This window comes from Hyaena hyaena, unplaced genomic scaffold (assembly GCF_003009895.1).
Source record: "Hyaena hyaena isolate Hyena2069 unplaced genomic scaffold, ASM300989v1 scaffold_46, whole genome shotgun sequence".
NCBI classification, from domain to species: Eukaryota; Metazoa; Chordata; class Mammalia; order Carnivora; family Hyaenidae; genus Hyaena; species Hyaena hyaena.
In genome coordinates, this window is record NW_024080678.1 from 2962369 (window position 1) to 2985673 (window position 23305).

The following is a 23305-nucleotide window of genomic DNA, read 5'->3' on the forward strand; positions in this document are numbered from 1 at the left end:
TAATGTTGTGAAGCTGTTCTGAATATTTTGTTCCATTATCTTTCTGTAATAAAAGTCAAGACTGCCATGTAATTTATACTAATTTTTTTTAATCTGGTGCAGAACATTATCAGTGAACAACCTTCATCCTAGAGGGGAATTCAGAGGGGGGAGGTCAGTAGCCAGCTATTTCCAAGGCCAACCTGGTCATACAGGGAACTCTGGGCCCTATCACCCCTGGAGCTTTAAACAGATATACCGAAAGTCCGCTGTGAGTGCGTTCCTCACCATCGCAATCAGAACACACTAGAGATCAGCACCCCCAACAAGATGACATCTGCAGTTTTAAAAAACAAAAACCAAACAAGCTCCAGAAGTGAGATGAGAAATCAATCACATGAAGGGCGGCCGGCTGTCGGTGGGCCAGCCCCTACTGGGTCTTAAGGGAAATCTGTCACCGGGGCCACCTCGCCCTGGCAAGATGGGGTTAGGTCCTGGCAGCGGGCCAATGGGATCAAAACGTGGTCTGAGTGGAGGGAACTGGCTGGGTGTCTCCCCAGGCCCAGGGATGAGTGAGTTGATCGGGTCCCCAACATAGGGAAGGATTATTCTTTCATCATATTCACCACCAATAATTCCCGGAGGAAGCAGCGAGCTGGGAAAAGGCCTGGGGTGCAAGGGGTTGGGGTAGAATGGGATGGGGTGGGGCGACGAGGGGATGAACATCACATGCCGCCCTCTCTGAGCTTCTTTTCTTTGTTTGTACCTCTTTCTGTACAGCTGTAGAAACACAAGAACGAGATATGGTAAGTGATGTGGATGTTTCCCCAAAGTTCCAATTTGCTTCCACTGCTCTACCTATACTTCCTCTTCTCACACTCTGGAGCAGGCAAAGAAGTCAGTGCACACAACAGAACTTTTACCAGTTTCCATCTGCACGACTATGGCAGCAGCTCTGAACACAATGCCGAGTGGCCTGTACTCTCTAACCACACTGCAACTGGGCAACTGGCCAATTCAGAGAAACACTCGATCCAAAGGAAGGATAACTGAGTGACATGTACTTTCAAGGCTGCAATCGAGAGCTCTCGGGCTAATATGCAATCTTAGGTCAGCCTTTCTTGAAAGTGGAAAATTTAAATATTTGTTGAGAAAATTAGGCCACATAATATAAAGTTAAGTACTGGGGGGAAGGGGAGCAGCATTTAAATCTACTTTTTCACCTGAATCATGTTCCTAAAGGATCTCAATTTAAAGAGCAACAAAAAATAGAAGCCAATTTCAGACGATAAAATATCTTCCTAAGGGAAAGTGCTGTGCACCTTGGACACATTTGAGGACCCTTCTCTAGTCCACCCCGTTTCTCAGTCTTTCAGAGCAGGCGTCTGTGCATAAAACAAGCACGCACTGTCCTCACTGGCTGGACAGCCGATGACTACTCTAGCACAAAAACTTAGCCTAAACAGTTTTTTGCAACAGAGGACGAGAGAATGTTTTGTATTAAGACAAAAAACAATCACTGTGTTAAGACTTCTTTTCCTGTGTCATTACACAAGAAAACAAGGACTGCGTCTAAGATAAAAGTTAAAAATATTTTCACTTATGGATAATTAGCACTATATTTAGTAAGGACAGATTTCGTTACACCCTAACAAAAGTGATACTATGGCCTTAGCTGCTTCTGTGCTTTTATTAACATTCACCTCGATATTTAAAAATACCTACGTCTTTCCAATCTGTGTCTCGAACTCTAACAGTACCATCTACAAAGAAAAAACAAAAAATAAGAATTTAAAACGCTTCATTCACCCGGCATTAAAAAGCAATCTTGCCTCTGAGCTACGGAACTGAAGCTTACACATGACGCACCACACACTGCGACACCGGTCACCCTCTTGCACAGACTCAAACCTCTCTTGCTGGCTGAGGGCAGCTGCTGCAGGCCTGTGCTCACAGTCACACCAACTGATGATGCCCTCAGAGACACGGAGAATCCGTGGCCACTCTCTCTGCCTCAACTGCCCCACGCCGCGCTGCGCCTCCTCCCGCCCCAGCTGAGTGTGACAGCTCCTTCTAACTGGGTGACCATCTCTGTGTCTGTGTCGCGGCCCATCATTACTGGAGGTAAAGCTGACCTGAGGTTCTCTTATTTGGGTTATTTTCTCCCAACTCTCACAAGTATGAACACAACGACTATGTATTTTTTTAGGATACTTATTTACTTGAAATACGTGAATGAGGAAAGAGAAAGTCTTAAGTCTAAAGAAGAGTTTAGATAAAAGAGAAGCCTTCTCTAGAAGCTGTTACACGGGCATGGAGGGATTTTATAAAAGTTCCAGGCCCAGAACATGACATCCACAGGGAGATTCGTTATACAATGTGAACAGCTCACAGAGGAGCTTGTGGGCCACAATGAGATAAATGACATTGTATTTTAAATTGGAATCTGAATATGTAAGTAAAAGGGCTTTTATGCCTATTTTTATCATAGCTTCTTTTTTGGTTTGTTCTTCTATATACTTTGGTCATTTTGTCTTTTCATTTAGACTATAATTTTTTTTTTTTAATTTGGCATGACACGTGCTGGCTGCCTCCTGGAACAAAGTAACATCTGAACTCTGGATGCAGGCACATAAAAGAATCAAGGAGGAGGACAAAAAACCAGGTCATTATCTTTCTTCTATTTGAGATTTTAAAGAAAAAAAGAAGTTTTTAACAATCCAAATGACTCTACTTAATATTCCTATAAAAAAGAATGAAGGGGATATACCAACATTTTTGCAGTTGCCAAGATGTTATATACAAAGCACATCAATTTTTTTTGATGTGAATATTTTTATAATGCAACATATTATATACCTATATATACATATACTGAAATAGAAATTTACTCCTATTTTATAAAAAAAAAAATACTGATTTTTTTTAATGACATACTGATTCCATGACCCACTCCAGGGTCAAACCAGTTTAAAAAACAAAACAAAACCACTGATATGCAGAAAAGAAATTCCACAATCAGGCACCAGGCCTGTATCTGGAAATCTTGATACAAAAGGCAAAGGGCTTGTATGTTTAGGGTAACTTCTCTCCACCCCTGAGCCCCACTGTCATCACTACTGCAACAATCACTAGGTCATCAGAAATGGGACTATAGAGAAATAAAGCTTCTCCAACAATATGCCCCAGGGCAGCAGCAGGGAGCTCTTAACTAGTACACTGGTCACAGCCATAGCAGTTGCTTAGAAATACACCACACTGCAGAGTCAGATACAGCGGGTGGTCTGAGAGAGAGAATAAACTGAAATTTTCTATCCTGAACTATGCTACTTAGTCACTGGGATATCTGTGTTATGCAGGACACAGAAACGGACAAGAAGAGTTTTCAGGATACAGGCAAAAGGATATGCGGCTTACCATCTCCTTCCAAAAAGGAAGCTATGATTACCTGAAACTCTTAAATAAACAAAGAGCCTACAACTAAAAACTTCCGGCAAGCTGAGTGATTAAGACCTCGGTAAGAAAGAGTCCTTTTCCTGTTAACATGTCATCGTGGCAATCACCTCGAAAATCCCGCAGATATAAACACCTCCACAGCAGCTGGTCATTTGAAGCAATAAAGAGATCACGACAAACTGCAGACAAAGACAGAACGGAACGAACATCCAAAAGTCGGAAAATCCGCAGTTTCAGCTCCAATGGCAGGACCACCAAGCCGAATACATCCGGTAGGTTCAGTGCTATAAAGAAAAAAAGAACAGATGTCACTGAGTAAAGAACGTCTAGCGTTCCCCACATATTTAATGGAGGTTACCAACTTGTTCCTAAGTGACAAATTTGACGGTAGTCCCGATTACCCAAGTATGCATCACCTACAACAAATTTTTACCCCAGGTTGGCTATATTACTACTACTAAGTCCCTTATTCCCTCTAAGTTTTAGTGGAAAGACAAATACTTTGCATACAAACCAATGTATCGCTATGACAACTTCTAAATATCAGCCAACGGCCTCCTTTGTTTCAAGCAGTATTCAATGAATGCAACAAAAACTTCTGTATTCAATTACAGAAAACAGACGATTTGTTGGCTTTTATAACTGGTTCCCAATGCTGCTACTTATTAGCTGTGCGCCTCTGGACACACTATTGAACTATCATTCAATTCCCTTATCTATAAAATGGGTTAGCAGTACTAGCTAGCTCACATAGTTGAAAATTGAGTGTATGAATACATACAGAGTGCTTAGAACAATGTCTGGCATGTAACAAGCACTGAAGTGTTCACAATTACTATTCTCTAAGGTCTAGCAGGCTGAAAAAAAGGGAGATAGATAAATATCAGAAGCCAAGAAGGAAAATAATAACACATAATCAAATAAGATTTATATTAGCTTCTTTAAAATTCTGTGATACTATCCTCCACTACTAAGACAATGAAAATCTGATAAAGCACTTTAAAATTCACATTTTTGTCTTCCATCACCAGCACCCAAAGAAAAAAACGATGATAATAGCAGCCTTGGCAAATGCAACTGTAGACCTAAAATACAAGATCCCTACATACAGATGGCAAATAAAAGCCACATATCTATACGTATAAATCTTAAGTTCTTTTCCAGCTAAGAGATTGTGGTAGATTAGGATTCTCATATTCTAGCTTATAATTACACTTCCCCATCATATCGCCATCAGGCTTGGCCATTTTGTTGTGTCCAATAAAATGTGAGTGGAAGTGGCGTATCATTTCTGAGCAATAGTTGTAAGAAGCAAACATGTGGCCGGGCCACTGGCCTTCTTTTCCCTCTGCTGCAAGGAGAGCATGATCTGAAGAACTAATACTCCTTCAGACGAAACTCACCCACCCACACACAGCATGTGTATGAATGAGAAGTGTTTGCTTTAAGTCACTGAGATTTTAACATATTTTCTTATTACACCACAAATATGAGCTAACATAAGAATTCTGAATGAATTATACACCTCACTGAATTAGTTTCATCATCTGTAAAATGAGAATGAAATCCCCTTCAAAGTTGTTAGCACTAAATAAGAATCCATGTAAATATCCAAAGTAGCTAGCATAGAGCCCCAATAAGTAATGTGAAAAAACAAAAAAACTTAGACCCAATTTACAGACTATACATTACTTATATATTTACTGAGCACCTATTATGGACCAGACCCTGTGTTAGAGCATGAGAATACATAAGTGGCTAAGACACAGTCCCTGCTTCCAAGGTATTTAAAACCTCAGGAGGTGCAAAGAATGCACATCAATGCTTATGATTCACTGGAAGAAGGACTACAACAAAGATACGCCCAAAATGTTGTGGAAATACAAAAAGAAGTAAATAACACTTGAGGAATTAACATTAAAGCTTAGTTTTAAAAGAGCAGAACTTCACGAGGAGAAAGCCAACAGTCATATGTCAGGGTCAGAAACATAAGAAACTTTTACTATTCCTTCCAGCCATCTGACCTGTGATAATTTATCATCTCTCACCTTGTCGGGTAAAAGCCAGAAGAGGATACACCAGCTGGTCTTTGAAGAGACGAGAGAGCTTCTGAAGATCTTTGTAGATCTTGGCTACATTTTCCCCTAGAATTTTTTTTTTTTTTTTAATGAAAAACCAAAACAAAAATCAAGTGGCAAAACCTGAAATGGCAACCTCTACTTCTGCCAAACAAAATCAAAATAGTAAATTTTCATAAATAATTCCTACATAGACAGACATGAACCAAAGTCTCTAGAAGCAGTATATGGTGTGCGGCTCTGAAAACTAAATCTTATATGTAAACCTAAAAATCCCATGATTTCAAACTAAGAGAGCTGTACCAACCCATATAAACCTATAGTAGGAAAAACTGTGGTGTGAGAGCTGTACACACACCATGATTTATTGAGCACCTGCCGCAAGTGTCCAAGCCTGGGGTACAGTGAGGAACCTACTCCAGAAGTACAACAGTATTTGTCACATGATGAACATTCTTCAAGCTTTCTTTCACATCAATGGTTCTCCCTAACACAGAAATACTCTGACCCCCTTTTTATAAATGGGACAAGATAATGAAAGCACATCCAAAGCTTCACAGTGAGTAGTGGGCAGGGTACAAACCTAAGTCTGGCTCCAATGCACTCATTTTAGCCACTAAACTGCTGCTCAGAGTGTATGTCACTGATTACCAGAACGGACATCATTTGGGAACTTTTTGGAAATATCGAATCTCGGGCCCTATCACAGACCTACTTAATTAGAACCTGCATTTTCAGAAGGCCCCCCCATGATCCACCTGCACAGTGCAGCATGGGCAGCACTGCCAAATACCACCTCATGTTCCCACTGCAGGTCTGCTGTTTTGTGACCAGGTGTATGATCTTGAACCCTCGGACCCACACCTGTTTGCTCAACTATTTAAAGGAGATACATACCACCACTGCACCAACAAGTGGTTAGAATGTAAAGCTCCATGCACAGTGCCTAGTGCCCCATTCTGTGACTAGGTACTCCGCTATCTCTGAGAAATACAACACTCGTTATCACCTGACTGATAACAAACAAGAAAAGATATGCAGCTAAACTCTAGATCTTCTTTGCATGAACTACAATCTTGGCTTGAAATCAAAATGTAAAGATATTTTTAAAAAATCAATTTGGATGGGGCACCTGGGTGGCTCAGTCGGTTAAGCGTCTGACTTCGGCTCAGGTCATGATCTCACGGTTCGTGGGTTCGAGCCCCGCATCGGGCTCTGGGCTGACAGCTAGCTCAGAGCCTGGAGCCTGTTTCTGATTCTGTGTCTCCCTCTCTCTCTGACCCTCCCCTGCTCACAGTCTCTCTCTCTCTCTCTCAGAAATAAATATTAAAAAAAAAATCAATTTGGATGTTGCCTTTTTTCAAGTGTGAAAATAGATTTTTTTTAAACAAGTTTTTCCCTTAAGTTATCTATTATAAAAGTAATCAGAAACTTACAAATAAAAAGACATAAAAAAACAAATAAGCATATGAATAAGTATATACTACGTACTCCACTACAAGTCACAGTAAAAAGTAACTAAAATGACTTGTCAAATGAGCAGAACCCTACCCAGCATGAAAATACTATATTAAAAATACTTAATACAGCCCATAAACTTACTGTAATAGAACAGTATTAACTTTCTTCTTCTTTCACTTCCTTTCTAACAGAAACCAGATGAATAATACAAATCTGAGCTACAGTCCTATAAAAGTTATTTTTAAAAAACAGTCTGACGGGGCGCCTGGGTGGCTTAGTCGGTTAAGCATCCGACTTTCGCTTAGGTCATGATCTCGCGGTTCTTGGGTTCGAGCCGCGCGTCGGGCTCTGTGCTGACTGCCAGCTCAGAGCCGGGAGCCTGTTTCGGTCTGTGACTCCCTCTCTCTCTGACCCTCCCCTGCTCACACTGTCTCTCTCTCTCTCCTAGAAATAAATAAAACATTAAAAAAAAAAACAAAAAAAAAACCACCAGTCTGAGGAGTCAAGTCTATTACAATCCTAAATTCCACCATTTATTAGCACCGTGACTTCAAAGTACTTTAACCTCCTCTAGACTAGCGTCCTAATCTGTAAAATGGGCAGAATAACCTCCACTACTGTGGAACGTAGTGTATTTCTACTCCCCAGAGCAAAGTCCTCCCTAGTGTGGAGAGAAACACAGTGTTGTGGCCAAGAATTTCAGGTTTTCCTGGTCCCCATGGGGAGACATCTTTAGGCATTTATCAGTCTAGTTCATGCTCCTCAACAGGGGCAGGGCCACCCACAATGGGACAAAAACTGGTTCTCGTAAGGCAAAACCAAACAAACCCTAGCGACAGCTCTGGTTTGTGACCCTCCAGAGGGCCAGCGCATACAAATGAAAATACACTGTACCTACAGTATTAAAATTTCATGGGATAGAATGAAAGGGGGATAGGTTTTCTACAAAGGCTCTTCAAAGTACTGATAAGAAAACGAAGGTTAAGAAACACTAGTCTAGTGTGATGTTAAATGTCCAGAGATAATTACAAATATGTATCCAGATGTCCCCATTTCCTATCAGTTCTGGTTCATGGAAGTTCACAGAACTCAGGGCCTGATCTGCCCAGGAAACTAACAAGAGTAAGTCTCTATGCCTTCAAAGCAAAAATCTAGCTCTAGGTAGCCTTCCCTTAAGACACCACTGCCAATGCCACCATCCCATGACACCAAATCTAGATTTTAAAACCCTCCTAAGGTACTAGGAGGATGAAATGCATCTGTTAAGGCATGTGTCCAGCACAAAACAAGCGCTTAGATGTGGGAGTTCTCTCTCCACCCATCTCCTCTCCTTCAACCACCTACCTGCTTCTCAGACTTTGGATTTAACTAAAAAATTTAAAAGGAAAACTTGTCTTTGCATCTATTAGTGATCTTATAGAACACAAGCAAAACCACACCTAGAATGTAAACTTTTGGTAAAGTTCCAATCTGATCAAACAGCAACCAAATCTATGTCGGTTTAAACTAACATTCTGAGTAGTTTTTCTTCCAATAATCTCCAATAATGAAGTGGCATTATATGGTTTCCACAAAATGCAGATGCTCTCCATATTGATTAAATACAACACTAGAAAAATCCAAAGATTAATTCAGAAATTATGAAACATCAACATAGCGAGTAATCAATGACATACTAGGGTGGTTCCATGATGTCATTCTGCATTCCAAGACCCTGAGTAAAGCAGGAAAGAAACAATACTCTGCAACACTGTCGTAAATTTGCTTTAATCTCATTCAGAAATTTTCAGTCTTGCAAACATTACTGTTTAGTTTTGTTAAAGTAAACCTCTCAAAGCTTCGTCCTAAAAGTTCAACCATACTTATGTTACCTGGTTCTGCTTGGCAAATAAAGGATTCTGGCAGCAGCTGCAATCGGTTCGCACTTCTGAGCTCACTGTTAATCTTTAGTGTAGCTGTAAATAAGCAAGAGAGAGACAAATCATTTTTGTCAATTCTTCAATCGACTTCATCATCTGACATGGTGCCCTTCTCTGCCCCAACATAACAAGGACACACTGTACAAAACTGCTCAACGCTCATTTCCTTCCCCCAAAGCAGAGTCGGAAGTGCAAACCTGCCATGACATCAAGTAAAATCACTCTAAAACACCTCTAAAAACTAAAGTATGCACTTTTATATAGAATCCACTAGGTATTACCAACAACAGCTTATTAGTAGTTGAACATTATGCACCAAGATTAATAGGAGACAGTTAAACATAATAAAATCATTATTTCTAACAAGGTCACTAAAAACTCTATTTACTTTTTTTTTATTTAATCCTTGGCAATGACTCTTGCCTTGTTTATTAAAAGAATCCTGCTAGTTTTCACAACATAATCTCTTTCTAGACCCAAAGGGCCGATATTCTTGACATCATCAGAGGGTTCGGTTTTAACCGTACACACAAAGGCGCACTTCATCTCAGGCCATGAAAGAGCCAGTGATGTGCTCGTGCACATGTGCCCTGAACAGGAGGTCTCGGGCGAAGGAAAGACGCGAAGACACACTGCTCCTTTTCAAAGGACCGAGCCTGGAATGGCTGGCTGCCACGCGAGTCTGCAAGTAGCTGACGTGCCAGGAACAATAAAAGAACCAAATATCAGAAACTCAGATATCTTCAAGACATTTAACAGCCGTTCTCTTTATGTTATGTATCCTGAAACCAGTAAATAGAGATTATCATACAGGTTGTTAAAGTGCTTTTGTAAGAAACTGAGGCAAAAATGACCACCTTGCATCCACCACTTGGTAGCTTCAGCCTGTGAGCTAGGATGGGATGGAGCAGGATGGCTGTGCGAAGGCAGAAGCTGCTGGCTCTGCACGAACGCCTGAGTGAAAGGCTCGCCTGCTACCTGTGAGGAGTCGCAGAAGATATGCGGCTAATCCACCTGCCATCAGACACGTCCTGACTGGCATGGAATACCACCAACACTGGTAAAGCTGAAATTTGAGACTTTTAAGGAACATCTCAGAGAATCCAATAACTAAAAGGAAATACCAAAAATTACATCATAAGGAACATGGAACTATCTTTCACTTCAAAGATCATGACCATGTACATCAGTGGTTTTCAAAGTCTATTTTCGCAGAACAAACATTTTTCAAACAAACTCTCAGAAGGCACCTCAATAACGCAGCAGACGAACACGGTGCTGCTCAAGGTGTAGGCGGCAGTACAGGTTCCACGAAGCCTCCCCCTCGTCCATCTCGGCAGAACCAGTCCCACGGAGCACGGGGAAACCACGGGGCCACGGCGCATCAGAGCAACTGCCTTTGCTACACAAAAGGTGAGCTGCTCTGACAAACCAAAAATGCAGCCACTCCAAGCCCACCATGCTACCTTAGCTAGCTGAAGGATAAACAAATCAAAAATCAAAACACAACAGAAATGAAAAGATTCCAGTCACTCAACTGGCTCTCTAGAACGTGTGATTAGGAAACTATTCCATAGACCCCCTGGTAGACGTATGGATCCCTGGGTGGCATCTGAGCTAAAATGAAATACAAATAAACACAGGCACCACTATCCCTGTGAAACTGCCAATATGAAAGAGAACTAGAAAAAGAAACCAGTCAGAGTGACTTTCCTGAGGGTGCGGGCTCGGCGGGGGGCAGGGATCAAGCACACGCATACTAAAGCGGTGCTCAGCAGTGTTTCTGTGCATTACTGGTCAGAGACGCCAAATGAGAAAAAAAGTGACCCCAGCGCAACCTTACCTCTTACCATCTCTCAGTTCTAGACCTCCGTTAAAAAAATAAATATCAACAAGTCACCCCCCCGGCACAAAGTGCTCGAATGTAACAGATCACAACACCCCCTGCAGCAGTCACATCACAAGGTTAAGGCAGCTGAGGGGCACAGATGTGCGGAGAGAGAAGGCTGCCAGCCTACACATCTACCCACGTATTCTACACACTTTCGGACTGGGGGTATCAGCGGCCTAAGGACTAAACAAAGTTGAGAAAGACACAACTGTATCATGAGAGCCAATCCCGGCAGCAGTTACAGTCTGGAAACATGTCAGTGTCGGTAAGCTAACAACGGTGACTATGCCATCCCGTTACCATTTATGACAATCAGGTTTCCCAAAGGCACACAGGTGAGAGCAGCAGAGCCGCCCTCGCAGAGAGGGTGCGTGTACTGCAGCTTGTACACACCGCCCGACCTCCAGGTCTCTGGCATGGACATAGCTTTGGCCTCAGTCCCCTGGGGAATGAAAGGAAAGAGAAACAAATAATGAAGACAAGTGCTAATCTCAAAAAGGATTAAAAATCCAACAGACCCCTAACTTGTCTGGAAATAAGCATTCCGTATGGTCCCCTTAATAAAATTTGTCACATCATTACCATAGCTAGTAATAAAATGTTGACAGAAAAATGTTAACACGTATTCTCCTCCATCAAAATGTTCAAATGGATAAAGTAATATCAGAGACAGGGACGGATTTCTCTCTTCAAGGACATTCTCTGCCTAGTAAAGCTGTATCGTTATTTAAGAACATACTTCAAATAGCACTGCGTTTGTGAGCCTTTAAAAACAAAAACAAAAAAAACCTCCCGTTTGCCTTTCCCTTTCTTTTATCCTCTAACATTCTGTTACCTCTATTTTTAACACACTTCTATTGTAACGCATTATAGTTTTTATTTTTATCTACTTCTCTGCCCCACTTATGGACTCCTGAGGGACAAGGACGTGTCCCAGTGTCCTTATATCCTAGTTCCTGGCTCAGATCATGGCATGCTGCGGGTGTTCAACCATCACTGACTTGCTCTACACCTCTGTTCCTTACAAAGTGGCCCACAGACCAGCAGCATTACTACCGTATGGGAGTAAGCCAAAATCTCGGGCTGTACCCTAGACTTACTAAATCCCAATCTGCATTTTAGTAAGATCCCCAGGTATTCTTAGGCAAAGGTATGAGACACTCTAACTGTTCTCCTCCAGGACTCTGGCATCCCATATACGTCTCTCCTAGAATTTAACCAACATAGTGATGATTCGTGGACTTGTCTCTCTCCCCAACTCCTGGACTAGAAGCAACTAGAGGGCAGGGACAAAGCACTGCACCTGTCAATGGCAGATACTTCTCAAATGGAGAATGAATGAATGAATGAAGGGAATAATGCCCCTCTTCCTAACTGAATCTTACAACATTACTGGCAATTCAAAGCCATTAACATAAAAAGTAATCCAGAAAGCCATCCATCTAGACATGCCCACCCCACACTCCTGACCACAATTCACTGCGTATTATCATCATCTTTTCACCATAGTTGCCACTGATTCTATAATACAAACTGACAAAACTGACAAGAGAAATTTAAGAAGGAAAAAAGGAAGAGAGAAAAGGAAACATTTACTGACCGCCTACTGTATACCCATCACTGCATTCCGCACTTTACATTTAACACTCAGCTGCATTTAATATAGAGATCTACAGTTCCACAACACCCTAGTGATGTTTATTAATACACCCCCATTCCCAACGGGAGACTGAACCCCTAGCACGACGTCTTCTGTCTGCAGTCTCACCTGAGGTATGTAACCGGACTCCAGCATGAGCAGATGTATTGCCACGATCAAGGCATCACTGGGACTGGCACAGTCAGCTGAGTGATACAGGATCTCTAATGAATGTGGCACTTGCCCCTCCACCGACTCACTGCAGAGCATCGGCTCCGAGGGACAGACACCTGTGGCCCCTTCCATATCCACAACATCTTGAACAGACTCAGTTTCAAACGTCTGGCTAGGCCCCGACTGAAAAAGATAACAAAATCAATGAATTCATTAAATAGACTTTTATTTTTACACAGTTTATTTTGTATCCTAAAGTGAACTCAGATTAGTGCCCAGAGCCAAAACACATTAGCTTCAGAAATGGGACACATTTTAAGTGCACCCTCCTAGATAAATGAGCCAGCAATGTACTCCCCCAACCTGAATTCCTGATTTCTCTCTCCATTAATCCTGGCCAGTATGCCAAAAACCTGGAAATCAACCTAGCCTCCTCCCTCTACCTCACTAACTCCACCTTCACTGTGATCAAAGCTTCACTGAATCTATGTCCAAAATACCTCTAAAATCTGCCCCTACTACTCCAATGGTACTTCAGACTCATTTACCTCCTGACATCCAGCAACAGCCTCGCCAAGTACCCTGACTCCACTTTGTCTTCCAAGATACCCACTGCTGCCAGAGTTTCTGATAACTAAGACTCCAGCTGTGGGAGGGCCTGGGTGACTCAGTTGGTTAACCATCTGAATCTTGGCCTCAGCTCAGGTTATATATGATCTCGCAGTTTGTGGGATCAAGCTGGGTGTCGGGCTCTGCACTGTCGGCACAGAGCCTGCTTAGGACTCTCTCCCTCCCAATCTCTCTGCCCCGCCCTACCTGCTTACATGGGCTCTCTCTCAAAATAAACACATACATAATCTTTTTTAAAAACCCAATTATGTCCCACAACCAAGCTTAAAACTTGTCAGTTATCTCCCCAGTGCAGATAGCAGCATTTCCCTAAATTGTGCTTTGGAACATGACCCTAGATGTCCTCGGGGAAAAAAGAGGTCTACAATCAAGTTTGGAAAATACTACACGCTATAGCCACCGAACCTCACCCTCTACATTCACAAAATACATCGTGGCATGACAGAGCTCTGAGAAGTCCAACAATAATGATGTGTGCATAATATTTAACCAAGAAATACTACCCCCCTTCCTCACTACTCAGCATCCTCAGAACACTTACTTATAATCTGAGGAAAGAAGGGTTTCATAGAGGACATGCTGTGAGACACAGGTCTAGAAAACAAAGTCCAAACTCCTAAACTTCTTAGCACACAAGGTCCTTCATCACTTCATCAGATCCCTGACTCTCGCAAGCCCACTTCCTACCAGCCCCTTCCTCTACACGCCAGTGTTCCCCACCTCTGCAAAGGAGGCAGTGCAGACTACCTGCCTTGCAAAGGCCTTGATTACTGCACTTAATCACACTGTACTACACTTTCCTGATTTCACATCCATATCCTAAAAGAACAGACTACATGTCACCCACTTTTGTAATCCTAGTACAGAACCTGGCATACAGTAGGTGCTCAACAAATGCTTACTGAACCAACGCTAAAGGACAGAAACTTACAATTTCATAATTTGGTTTTGTCTTCAGTGTCTTCTCATTTGTACTGTACAAAAATTCTATAAAACAGTAAAGTCAGATGATGTTGCCTTTTCATACACACTGTAACGGACTCAGATTACATAACACAATCAAGATTACCAGCTAATAAAAATCTGAAATGAACCAAGATCTCCAGACTCACAGTCCAGGCTTTCAGACACAATATACTGCTTCACTAAGACTATGTTCCTTATATTAATTTTGCTCAGAAAGTTTGTCTCCTAAGCATGTGCTCAACTCTTAATGCAAAACACATGTTTCTTCTTTTTAAGGTCATATTTCTATTAAAGAAAGAGCAGAGGAAATGAAAATTATGTAGGATGAATGAAAGGATGGAAAAATAGAAGAAAGCAAAAGGCAGTTCCTCCAGAATCCGTAAGGACCTAGCCCTTACTGGCTTATGAAAAAGATCCAGATTCATGTGTTAAAACTTAGAGGCCAATGACAATTCATACTACCTAAAAAGGAGGCTCCATCATACTTCTAGGCAAACAGAAACTACTTATTAAAACCACTTATCACCTAAATTATGAAGCCTATAAGCACTTTGCTTCTTACTTATCTACTATACCTAACTTTGGGCCATTTTACCAACAGCTGTGTGGGAGAGAATCTTATGTGGAGAAAATATTTAAAAAAAAAAAAAAAAAGTTATTCTAAACTGATAAAGCCACGGGAGGAAGGTATCAGAACTCCCTGGTGAGCTTATCAAGCCTGACTCCCACTCCATGACAACCACTGACATTCTGAGCCATTCTGATAGGATATGAATAGTTATCATATTCTTCATGCATGTGGAAATGGGGGGAATGCTCAGCACCACCTCTTTAAACAGATGTTATATCACGTACACATGATGGGAACAGGTGATGAAAATGCACTTTAGGGCTAATATTAGAGTCTGATACCATGTTATTCCCATTTTCTATTAAAGACTGAAGAGGTACCAGAATTCCCAAATACACAAAAACAAAAAAAATTGATTACACTTAATTACAAGTAAAATTTTCCTATTGTTTCCAGTTTTACCCATCTATTTTCCTTTTTTAAAAAAAATTTTGTAAATTTTATTTATTCATTTTTGAGAGAGAGCGAGAACATGAGCAGGGGAGGGGGCAGAGACAGAAACACAGAATCTGAAGCAGGCTCCAGGCTGTGAGCTGTCAGCACAGCCTGAAACCGTGAACCGCGAGATCATGACCTGACCTGAAGTCCAGGCTTAACCGACTGAGCCACCCAGGCACCCCTCTATTTTCCTTTTCTAGTACTTCATTCTACATTTAATTATACTGTTTCAAGTACTTGAAGCATACTTAGGAGATTTCAAGCTTACTTGTATAGAGGGACTAAGATTTTACAGTCACCCTATATAAGTCTGAGAACACAAAACAACATGCATTTAGAAGTGAAATTACTAACTTGAAGCAATATTAATTTTTCAAAAGGAAACTAGTAAATATCACATATATCAGGAAAAGTTCCATCTTACTGGACACTTTTATACAGAAGTAAAAGGAATGGACCCTTCCACCAGAATCTCTGAATGCGTCTTTCAGCAAAGATGATTCAGAAATATAATTTAACTCTGTAGCTAAGTATGCTTACTTATTCCCTAAATTGCCTCCATGAGACAGAAGCACAGACACACATAATACTTCCTAAAATCATAAAAATACTTTGAGCTTTATAAATGCTTGTTAAACTTGCTTAATCTCTCTGTATACTATTACTAAAAATCTCAACATATTACCGACCTAGTAAAAGGCATTTCTTAATATCTGTCTATACGTATTACCATTTCAGACACAATGAATACTTATATTCATAAATGTTTAAGGCCTGAAAAAAAAGAACCCAGCAACTAAGCTGAAGTGGCAAGTACACACACAAAAAACAATTAACATGATTGCATATGTATTAGTATTAAAAAATTCAGTAAATAAATGTGATCATTTGTGCCATACAAGAAGGCAGGGTAATAACTAAGGAGGTGTTTACAAGGCAATAAAGATAATGAATACAAAGAAATTAAAGACGATCATTGGGCTGTGGCTGGCAGGCCTTGGAAGATGGGGAGAGACGGGAGGAAGGAAAGGCCATGCATCCCAGGTTGGTTGAACAGCCAAGAGCAAAGGTTAGAGGCAGTCACTGGGTGTGTGTGTGTGTGTGTGTGTGTGTGTGTGTGTACGCGCACATGCGCACACACATGAGAACACATGAATGTGCTGCGGGTACAGGGAAAATGATAAGGACTCTGGTCTGACCGGGGGTGACAGTTTACTGGCGGGAAGAATAGAAACTAGTCCTGAAAAGCTGAAAGACTAGGTACCGGAAGAGAAACAGCGTTTTCCTCCTCTGTAATATGACAGGGTTAGAAATACTTGGGTCTTGGGATACAGAAATGCTGAGGCATAGGAGCACATGTACCCCAATGTTCATAGCAGCACTCTCCACAATAGCTAAAACATGGAAAGAGCCTAAGTGTCCATCCACAGACGAATGGATCAAGAAGATGTGGTTTATCTATACCATGGAATACTACATGGCAATGAGAAACAATGAAATCTGGCCATGTGTAGCAACATGGATGGACCTTGAGGGTGTTATGCTGAGCGAAATAAGTCAGGCAGAGAAGGACAAATATCATATGTTTGCACGTATAGGAGGACTAGGAGGAACTTGACGGAGGAACAAGGGGGAGAAGAAGGGCGGAAATGGTGGGGGAAAGGGAGAGAGGCAAACCATGAGAGACTCTTGAATGCTGACAAAAACTGAGGACTGATGGATGTAGGGGGGAGGGGGGATGGTCATGAAGGAGGGCACTTTGGGGATGAGCACTGAGTGTTATGTAGAAACTAATTTGACAATAAACTATTTGTAAAAAAAAAAAAAAAAAAAAAAAAAAAAAAAAAAAAAAAAAAAAAAAAAAAAAGAAATACTTGGGTCTTTTTCAGCTCAAAAATCAGAAGCACTGGTGTATCAACGACACAGAGCTACTACAGAGCAAGTGAACAACAAAATAAAAAACGTGTTGGGAAAAGATGAACGCAGAAAACAGACTGAAGGACAGACACTGGAAGCCTGGGAAGGAAACACTGACAGGGATTGTTAAGGGGCTGGATATAAGTAGACAAAAATCATTCCAGGGTTTTAAGCTCAGGAAAACAGGGGTGCCACTGAGAGAAAGGGCAGCTAGTTTGAAAAGAGAATATTAATTCATATCTCCAAAATTTATGTTGGCACAGAGTCTGAGGTAACAACATTTAAAATCAAGGCATAAATGTCCTGCAAACAATTTGGAAATAACAGGACTCTATAGAGCCTTAATGAGTGGAGCAGACCAGAGAAGCCAGGCTGGGAATCGTAAGCTAAGAGGCAACAACAGAAGCCAAATGACAAACTATCTGAAGGAGCCAGTATATGAACAAAATAAATACATAAACACTGGGCTCTCTGGATGGTCCAACCATTTAGCAGTTTAAGAATTTCTACAAGAATACAATCTAAAACTAATAATAATAATTACCCTGATACGGAATTCAATCGAGGTGTTCAGTATTCTTTATCGATTACCCCATTTCTCATCCTGATACTATTACCTACCATATTTTCATCATTCCCGACATCAGTTTGAGCTGCCTGTCCTTGTAATGAATCACTCGGCTGTTCATCCTGTACGCTGGACTGATTGGAGCTGGTGGCCAAAGAGGGTTGGTCATTATTCTGGAGTGAGGAATGCTCTGAATCTGTGGATGAAGGTAAGTTAGGTGCTGGAATGGCATCTTCAAGAATCAAACATATCAAGTCCCCAGAAACAATCCCATATGAAGCCAAGGTCTCTTCATCTCCAGTGAGGGCATCCTTGTTGTTCAATGTGATTGCAAACCGGGTATCAGAACTGCCAAGAAAGATGGATAAGGATAGTAAGAGCTACCTACCATTACCCACAGCTACCATTACCTTTAATACACTTGGAACACATATAAGATACATGGTATGGTCCTGGAAGAAATAAGTAACGAAAACAAAACAAAAATAAAAAGGAAGCCAAAGTTTTACAAAAACTATCAAAATTATTTGTTGTTATCACCAAATGCCTAAGTTATAGATTTCTAATGGCTACAGTTCTAGCCTGGGGGATAGGATACAGTAACTCTCGTTAATCCATGTTTTCATCAATTCCAAGATACACACTTTACATCCTTTGTAACTTGGCTATCTCTGAAACAGGGATGCTTCTTAAAAGTCCTAACACATCACAGCTTAACTGACATTTTTCTCCTTTAGTGTTACATAAAACAACATGCATCTTAAGAATGACAGCATCTGAGAGTCAAGAAAATATGCTCTTTTTAAAATTATGAGGGGTGCCTGGATGGCTCAGTCGGTTGAGCATCCAACTTCGGCTTGGATCATGATCTAGTAGTTCGTGGGTTCAAGTCCCACATCAGGCTCTCTGCTGTTGGCACAGAGCCCGCTCCGGATCCTCTATTCCCCCTCTCTCTCTGCACCACCTCTGCTCACACTCTCTCAAAACTAAACTTTTTAAAAATTAAAAAATTTTTTAAATAAAATACAAATATGTCACATCATTCCTCTGCTCAAAATCCTCCTCCAATGGCTTCTATCTGAACTTGGAATAGGATCTTTAACATGGCCGCCAAAGCCCAACATCAGACCCCTACCCACTTCTCTTATCTTCTCCACCTTCTCCTCACTGTTCCCTATTAATATCAGCTGCTAATCCATTCCTCAAAACAGTCAACCTCATTGTAACCTCTTGGTCTCCGCATTTACTCTTCCAGATCTTCAAAGGACTCAGCATTCTTGTCTCAATTTAAATGCCACCTCTACAGAGATGCCTTCTGCCTAGCCTCCATCACTCTATTCCATTTTATGTTTTATTTTTATTGTAACATCACTATATGAAAATTCCTTATTTATTGATCATCTCTCCTCCACCCCCGCTACTAGAGTTTAAGCTTCATAAGATCAGGTATCTCATCTGTCTGGTTCAAAACTGTATCTCCAGGGGCGCCTGGGTGGCTTAGTCGGTTAAGCGTCTGACTTTCGCTTAGGTCATGATCTCGCGGTTCGTGGGTTCGAGCCCCGCGTCGGGCTCTGTGCTGACTGCCAGCTCAGAGCCTGGAGCCTATTTCAGAGTCTGTGTCTCCCTCTCTCTCTGACCCTGTTCACGCTGTCTCTCTCTCTCCTAGAAATAAATAAAACATTAAAAAAAATTTTTAAAAAACTGTATCTCCAGCACTTGGCAAGTAGAAGTATTTGTGGAATAAATGCAACCAAAAATTAGTAGTTGAGACAATGAAAATCAAACTGAAATCGCGGCTACCTAGTCAATGTCCTTACAGGACAATCAGCTTATATCTGCTCCAAAATATTAGGCCCACATCCTAAATGAATATTCACAATCACAAAAAGATGAGTATAAACATATCCCTCCTCCTGATAAGTACAAGGTCATCTTTCTTACTGATAACCAGTCATGAGGTCTTCTATAATGAAAACAGCACAAATCCAAAAACTCACTGCTAAATAAGCTAACAGCTCAAATTAGCCTCAAGCCATGAACTCTCATCCCTTCCACATCACAGACTATCTGATTTAAGAGAATTACCATCATTTCACCACAAAGTGGTAAGTGGTAATTAACAAACCACTGCATAACTTTTTACAAGACATTTACACTCAGCAATGCTGACTTCATTAACTTCTTGAGAGGTTAACCAAGGATGTTCTTTGAAAATCATGTCTAATGCTGCATTCTCAAAAATGTTCATAATAATTCATTTTTCTTTCACAAGTAAGTACATTTTTTCTTACCAATTAAAATACATTTGGTAGAGAAGTTACTGAAGTTTTAGAACCTACCCCTGTTTATTAGGAAATAAGTAGCTGTGTTTGTTTTCAAAGAATGTTGAAAATCTGCCAGATGCCCAAAAAAACACCATCCCGACCAGCAGAAAAAAAAAGAAACACGCCTCAAATGAATTATGTTCTCATGGATCATCTATCTCAGCAAGAGTTGTTTTTTTTTAAATAGTATCTAATACAATGTTCAAACATCTACCTGTAGAAAAGCTAAAGAACTGTATGATTAATAAAAACGTTGGCCTTCCCGTTTAGAAAAAGGAAAAAGCTATTTCTAAAGTAACATATAGCTTTCCAGGGGAGTTAAAAACTGGTGTTCCTGAAACTGAAAAAATATTTAAATTCATCAGGAAAAGCCATCTTAGAAACACAAAGCCTTTTAAAGATATTTTATGGTAATCCCAGATCCACTTGCTTAGCAAAGACATTTTAAAAATAATAATGTCATATGGACATATTTTAAAACTGCCTGTTTATTAAAAAAAAAATGAACATGCTTTCAGAAGAATAAATTTACTTTCATAAGCTGAAGCTTACATTCCTTTCAGTTAACCAGCCTCAACTGTAAAAACAAACCCAAAGGGGAAACTAACTTGGGCTCTTTAGATAAACAGTCCTTTCAAGATGGTCTCTCCTAATTTAAAAAAAAAAATTGTAATAATATATACATACATATGAAAAATCTTTTAAAAAGAAGTTAACTTTGAAATTTTCTGGTGAGGTAATGATACCAGCATACAAAATGCTTAGGTTTTAACATCAATAAATAACAAAAGGCATGTCACATAAGATAATGTTCAAAAGTTCAACACCTCATTTTTAATTTGGAGAAAAACACGCTTACTTTTTATATGGTGTCTTACCCCAAAAAGTGAAAGGGTGAGAAGTTCATAATATCGCTTACTTTACTGAATTCCCCCAAGTGAAAAGTTATGTCCTATAAAAAGGATCCACTTAATTAACAGAAAGGTTTTCTTTTGAAGAATTCACCTAAAAAGCCGCAGGGACCATGTTTATTTAAGCCGCAGGGACCATGTTTATTTAAGCCGCAGGGACCATGTTTATTTTTTTCTTAGCGCATTCAAATTCCAAATTTACTAGCTCAGCAAGTGAAGAGGACCATCCTTATTTTTGTCCCTCTACTTTGTTTACGGTCCCCAGAAAATTCTCTCTTGGAAGCAAAGCTGTCTCATTTGCAACCTCATAAATTAATAGCAAAATCTGATCCTTAATTTCTCAATGTCAACTGTCCCCAAACTGCAAGCTCTCCTGGGTCATCCCAAGGCCAACGTTTATCTTAGTTTTAGCAAAAACCACATCTCGCCCAGGGGAGTAAAAGGAGATGACAAACGCCGACAGCCCGCACTCCTGGAAAACCCTCCTGGAAAACTCTACGGCGGGCAAACCAAAAGTGCGAGCACTCAAGGCGGCCTCGAGCTTAGTGCGGCCCCAGCAGCAACCCGCTCACAGGTGGCCTCGACGCAGGGCGGGTTTCTAACTTCTAGAACTTTCCAGACTTTCCCCCTCTGGAATACTGCGACAGCTGGAGACGATGAACTTAAATCCCAGAGAGCCTGGAAAGGTCTACCCCACACCAAGCCCCTCATTTCCAACTTCACACTTTAAAGGGCGCGAGAAGTCTGCGCCGCAGCCGGTCCCTGGTTTCTTCTGCTGCAGAAACGAAAGCGAGGGCTCACCCTGCAGGGAAACGGGGCCCTCGGGACGCCGGGCCATGTCCTCCGCGGGCCGGGAGCCTGCGAGCTGCAGCGCCAGCGCCGCGCCCGGCCTGCGCGCGTCACAGTCCCCGACCCGCAACGCCCCGCTATCGCCCGGCCTCACGTGACAGCCCGGGGCGGGCGCGCGCCCCCGCCTCCCCGCCGCGCGCCGCTCCCGGGCCCGCCGCGCGCCCCCGCCGCAGCTGCCTACCTGAAGCCCCACGACGGCAGCAGGGCCTGGCTGAGGTGCGCGCGCAGCTGCCCCAGCGTCGGCTCCGCGTCTGGCATCTCGAGCGGCCAGGTCCGCTTCTGCAGCCGGACCCGCACCCTCATGGCGGCGGCGGTAGGACCCCGAGGCCCTGACTCGGTGGCGGCGACGGTGAAGACGGCGCGGCGGCGGGCCCGGAGCGGCAACACCGGAGGCGTTGGGGTGCTGAGAAGCAGCGGAGTGAAGGCCCCGCCACGGCCCCTGCCGGCCGGTCTCTGGAACTTGAGCGCCCCGCCCCTCTCTTAAGGGCGCCCCCTGGAGCCCACCTGGCGAGCGGGCCGCTGGAGGCCTGCGCCGAACCAGGCCGCTGGGCGTCATGCGGTCGATGACTCGGCGAGCCACGGCGCCGCCTGGGAGCGAGAGGACCGCGATGCGCAGGCGCAAGTCTGCCGCGGCGCGCCCGTCTTGTGGCTGTCGCCGCTCTTCTGTGGCCGGGCAGTGCCGAGTCCTTCCAGGCGTGCGTGGAGAACGGTTGGCTGCACAGTCTGTGACTCGCCTCTCCGCAAGGCCCGGGCGTGCCTGGTTCTTACCGCACGTCCTCCTTGGCGCCCCGCTCCGGCGGCAGCCATCTGCTCTGAGAAGCCTTAGGTTGAGTCCAGACTCTGGTAGTTTCCTCCTGTTACAGCAAAGTATGAAACAGCTTTTAGTCCGTCTCCTCTATCGGAGAGTACAGTAGTAATCTGCTGCATAGCAATCACCCCAAAGTTTAACAGCTTAAAGCAATGAACATTTATTTTTTTAGATGTTTTATTTATTTCTAGGAGAGAGAGAGAGAAAGAGAGACAGCGTGAGCAGGGGAGCGTCAGAGAGAGAGGGAGTCACAGACTGAAACAGGCTCCAGGCTCCGAGCTGGCAGTCAGCACAGAGCCCGACGCGGGGCTCGAACCCACGAACCGCGAGATCATGACCCAAGCGAAAGTCGGACGCCTAACCGACTAAGCCACCCAGGCGCCCCAGCAATGAACATTTATTGTTCCATAGTTTCTGCACATCAAGAGTTTGGGCATGGCGTGGCTGGGAGGTTCTGTCTCCGCCTCACGGAACACTGCAGTCAAGGTGTAGGCCAAGGCTGCGGTTATGTGAAGTCTTGACTCAGGCAGGGGAACCTGGCTCACTCACAGGCCTGTAGGCGGGAGGCCTGTTTTTCGCGGCACGGATCTCCCCACGGGGCCAGTTGAGTGTCCCCTTGGACGTGGTATTTGGCTTCCCTCAGAACACGTGGTCCCAGAGAGACCA

General features: G+C 42.5%; 1 protein-coding gene across 3 annotated transcripts; it reads right to left on the reverse strand.

Moving 5' to 3' along the window:
• Window positions 1–69: 69 nt before the first annotated feature.
• FBXO7 (F-box protein 7) lies at window positions 70–22288 on the reverse strand. Of its 3 annotated transcripts, XM_039230448.1 has the most exons (10): window positions 22013–22288; window positions 17801–18095; window positions 12553–12780; window positions 11085–11226; window positions 8846–8929; window positions 5484–5579; window positions 3543–3719; window positions 1705–1742; window positions 746–759; window positions 73–128 (listed from the first exon to the last, which is right to left on the reverse strand). In XM_039230448.1, exons 1-10 carry the CDS (start codon window positions 22132–22134, stop codon window positions 110–112), a joined length of 1215 nt encoding a protein of 404 aa, XP_039086379.1. In that variant the 5' UTR covers window positions 22135–22288; the 3' UTR covers window positions 73–109. The 3 variants fall into 3 exon arrangements, with proteins under 3 accessions (XP_039086377.1, XP_039086378.1, XP_039086379.1); XM_039230446.1 differs by having other exon boundaries at window positions 70–759; window positions 22013–22286; XM_039230447.1 differs by lacking the exon at window positions 22013–22288 and adding an exon at window positions 21784–21909 and having other exon boundaries at window positions 70–759; window positions 17801–17943.
• Between the last annotated feature and the right edge of the window lie 1017 nt (window positions 22289–23305).